This window comes from Diplotaxodon limnothrissa, linkage group LG22, assembly GCF_057381915.1.
Source record: "Diplotaxodon limnothrissa isolate DT_005_m linkage group LG22, D_limnothrissa_male_GT1.1, whole genome shotgun sequence".
Taxonomy (NCBI): Eukaryota; Metazoa; Chordata; class Actinopteri; order Cichliformes; family Cichlidae; genus Diplotaxodon; species Diplotaxodon limnothrissa.
In genome coordinates, this window is record NC_140616.1 from 158,673 (window position 1) to 162,500 (window position 3,828).

Genomic DNA, 3,828 nt, shown 5'->3' on the forward strand with positions numbered 1-3,828 from the left:
ATTGAACCTTAATTCAATTTCTCACTTCACATAATCGTTTCACTTTTGCCTTGAAGTGTTACTTTTAATTTAATTTAATTATTTTTTTATGACGCATGTTCTCTGGTGAGTTCAGGTACATCTGTAACTTCAAGTGGAAGAGTTGCATGTGAGTTAAAAATTTTCTATAATACCAAAAAAAAAAAAAAAAAGACAAAATACTGACGTTTTTGTCGAATAATCTGTCTGACATGAGGGATAATATAGCATTTGCATTTTAACTAAAAGACTCGCGCACTGACACTATGGGCACATTTTTAGAAATCTATTTAATTCCACAGAAAGGTTAGCCACTTTAGTGTTTCACTTGTGACCTATGAAGTACCCCCGAAATTGTATCATATTAAACAACAACAACAACAATAACAACAACAATAAACACTCGAGGACTTTAAAGAGTTTAATTTTTACCGAGGTTTGAGAGCGCTCACCCCGGCTCGGGGCTGCACAGATGTGATGGATGAGGGCTCCTTGCTGCAGACTGCAGCGGAGTGTTTGACAGTCAAACTTGAAAAAGTCTTTGGAACTGAAACGGTCTCTGCCAACACGAACACATACCCCAAACAGTTCGGTAAATATGTACAGTTTCTCGCAGCTTCAGTTTTCAGCAGCTACCAGAACTTGCCTACCGTCTGCATCCTCCCAGCAGCCTCGCACTTCATCTGCGGGCAGTACTTGCGTGTGTGAGCGCTGTCACCGGTGGCTTCGCAGATCGGGCAAGTGTAGTTCCGGAGGACGGGGCAGAAAACTTTCCCGTCGTCTGATTTGAGCTTGTGAGATAGGTACACCCTCGGAGTCTCCCCGTTCTGCTTGCATAAGCGGCAGTAGTCCGAGGATGAGGCGCTGCTGCTGGTGTCCGACGCGCTGCTGGTCGGACTGGACTGTGATGAGTTTTTGGAGGATTTCTTCCCCCGAGTGGAAGTGTGGACCTTACTCCAAGGGGGCGCTTGTCCCTTCTTTGGACGCTCGGTGTCTCGGTTATCAACCTCACGGTTGCTGCACAGTTTCTCGAACACTTGGCTCAGATTCATGTAGTCGTGCCACATGTTAAAGCTGTCCCCACCAGTGAGGATCGCGCTGTGGACCTCCAGTCGTCTCGGCATTGTGGTCATTTTTTGGCAGAAGTAAAACTGAGAGTGTGTTTGGAGCGCCTCATATTTATAGCTCACTGAAGATGGTTTTAAAATGCAACAATGTTCGGAGATAGAGAGAAAAAAAAAAAGAACTTTGGTGCAGGTGCAGGTGCAGTCTTTTATGTAGCTTTCTGGTGACCTTAAAAGAACCTTTACGAAGCCCGTTGACAGGCCTTTAGTCGAATGATCGGTTGGTTGATTGATAACAGAAAAAAAGGACACATAAGATGGACATAAAGGACTGAAAACACCAAGAGCAAAATATTGCATCGCACTCATTTATGTAGTTTATTTTTAGATTAGATAATTTTGCAAAATAACGCAGCAAAATAAATAATAAGAGCCGGGATGTGCAGACTATTTAGCACTGAAAAAACTCCGTCCATGTGAACAGAATCAGGTGTTACCTTACCTGTTGATTAAATATCAAGACTATTTAGCAATAAGCTTACTTTAAAGGCTCGTAATAGGTGAACTGTCTTGGTATAGTTGAGTCACGCAGAGTTCATGGTCCATGTTGTGTTACTTGTTGTTTGTGTGTGTGTGTGTCACCCGATGACCCCTGGCGCCGGAGCGTCTAGACTACATTAGAGATGTGTCACAGCAAAGAGCCGCACCTGCGCTCAAAGAGAGCACATACATAGAGGTGAGATGAGGATAAATGGATAGATGCGGTCCTTTTTCGAAGCTGAGCGCACAGTTGTATTTCCTGCACAATCACACACGAAGTGAGGCTGTGTTTATGCCGGTTATACCATGAATATACACCCTGCAGGCACCACTTGTTTGTCAAACTGTTTATGAAGCAAAAGTCACATTTCTGTTTATTCACAAAGCAAAAAGAAGGGGGGAAAAGAGGCGTAGGAGGGGGTGGAGCGTGCGCACTAGCATACCGGCGACGGCTGTTTCCTTTCACTAAAAGGAAAAAAATAATAAAATGTGTACTTCACGTTACGGTTGAAACTGGGTTTTTTTTTTTTTTGTTTTTTTAATTTTTATTTTATAGAAACAATTTTTGCTCATAACCAATTGACAGGGGATTTCTTAAAATCACCCCGCAGTTCTTCAGCTGAGACACCTGAGTTAGAAAACACAAACACTGCAGCTGTCTTTAACTCGCGAGGGCAGTCATGGACGCAAGACCTGCGTCTCATCACTGCTGCTTTGTGAATGTCTGTCTGTGAAAAGCGCTTAATAAATAAAGTTTACTTACTTACTTACTTACTTACTTACTGAGCCTGCAGTTCAGAAATTTAACCATTAGATGGAGTCATTGCCAAAGCAATGACTCCATCTAATTGCTATGACTTTTGGTGTTTATTTTGGACCTTAACTCGCCCCACAGTTTTGAGACAAGGTTCACATATGATATATCATTGTGTGCGGCTGGAGCTGGAATGAGTTGCTATGACTTTTGGTGTTTATTACTTCTATAGTTTTTTAAATATGAATATTTTAATGAAAGTTTTTTCCCATTGAAATGAATGGAGAACAAGAAAACTTCATTTGTGGTGTGCTGGCTCACTCTAGTGGTATGTCGGGAGTAATGGAGGCGGCCGCTGTGTCCCTGTGGTTGGCCTACTTGTCAGATATCGACAAATCCTACACTACAGACCAGTTGACAGCGTGCAATAACCCAGCCGATTCATTCGTCTTTACACTACCTCACAATCGACTAAACGGTGAGTTATTTGTTTGTTTTGTTTTCTCACAATTAATGTAAAGCCAAGGTATATATCAACGGCGCGCGCAGCGGAAGTATGGCATTATAGCGGATTATAATGGGGGACGCTTTTATTTTGTATAACTACCGGAAGTAGTTCCTGTGTACTGAGCTAGCTGGGTAGCTAGCGCCGCGTCGCTTAAAAAGCAGCCGGGCTTGTCTTAAACTTAAGAGGCTGACACTCGCTAAACCACCCGATCGCTCGCCAAGCGACAGACGTCCATGTGTTCAACAACAGACACACGTCATTCCCCTTCGTGGTCTAAACCAATCAGAGATAGTCGGGGCGGGACCTCTGTCCGTGGTCGAGCTGAAAGTGGAGGTGGATAGAGACGGGTGAGTAGCTTGAATGAAGCGATATCGATTCATTAAATCCTGAATTGAATGAATATAAATGTGTTTTACCAGAAACGCCAGAATCTCAGGTTAAAGCTGACAAAACTATTTCAACAACAACCAGCAAATGAGAGCAGGAAACGCATTCCACACGAAGACGTAAACAGAGCGGACCGACGCATCAGAATTAGCTTAGTCGGCGTGGGGGCTAATATCATCCTTAATTCCTTCTTACTTTTGCTGTTTTGCTTCCAACACGATAAAACCCACAGCTGTGAGTGAACTGTGAGAGAAACTTCAAGAAAAGTTTCCCATCTCAAACATGTGTTTTCTGCATTACTCATTCGCTTATTACCCATCAGTCTACCGTTGTTTACAGCGCTGGCGGCCGCTGTCTTTTCTTTCCTTTGTAAATGACGTCGGATAATAAAGCTTAATTTCTGCTGTTTAATACTGAAGAAATGTAAACTTTTTCAAATTAGGTATAATTGCAGAATATTTTTAAGGTTATCTGCTATAAAATCCATGCCAGGAAAATCGCCTTTATGTTTTTATTTTTTTATTTTTTTATTCTCAGTTACTTTGACACAACGGCAT

The 3,828-nt window shown here is 42.3% G+C and overlaps 1 protein-coding gene across 1 annotated transcript; it reads right to left on the bottom strand.

The window, feature by feature from the left end:
- Positions 1-238: 238 nt before the first annotated feature.
- LOC146609054 (nanos homolog 2-like) lies at positions 239-1,204 on the bottom strand. Its single transcript, XM_085346382.1, has one exon. The coding sequence runs from the start codon at positions 1,149-1,151 to the stop codon at positions 651-653; it is 501 nt and encodes a 166-aa protein (XP_085202508.1). The 5' UTR covers positions 1,152-1,204; the 3' UTR covers positions 239-650.
- Positions 1,205-3,828: the final 2,624 nt, after the last annotated feature.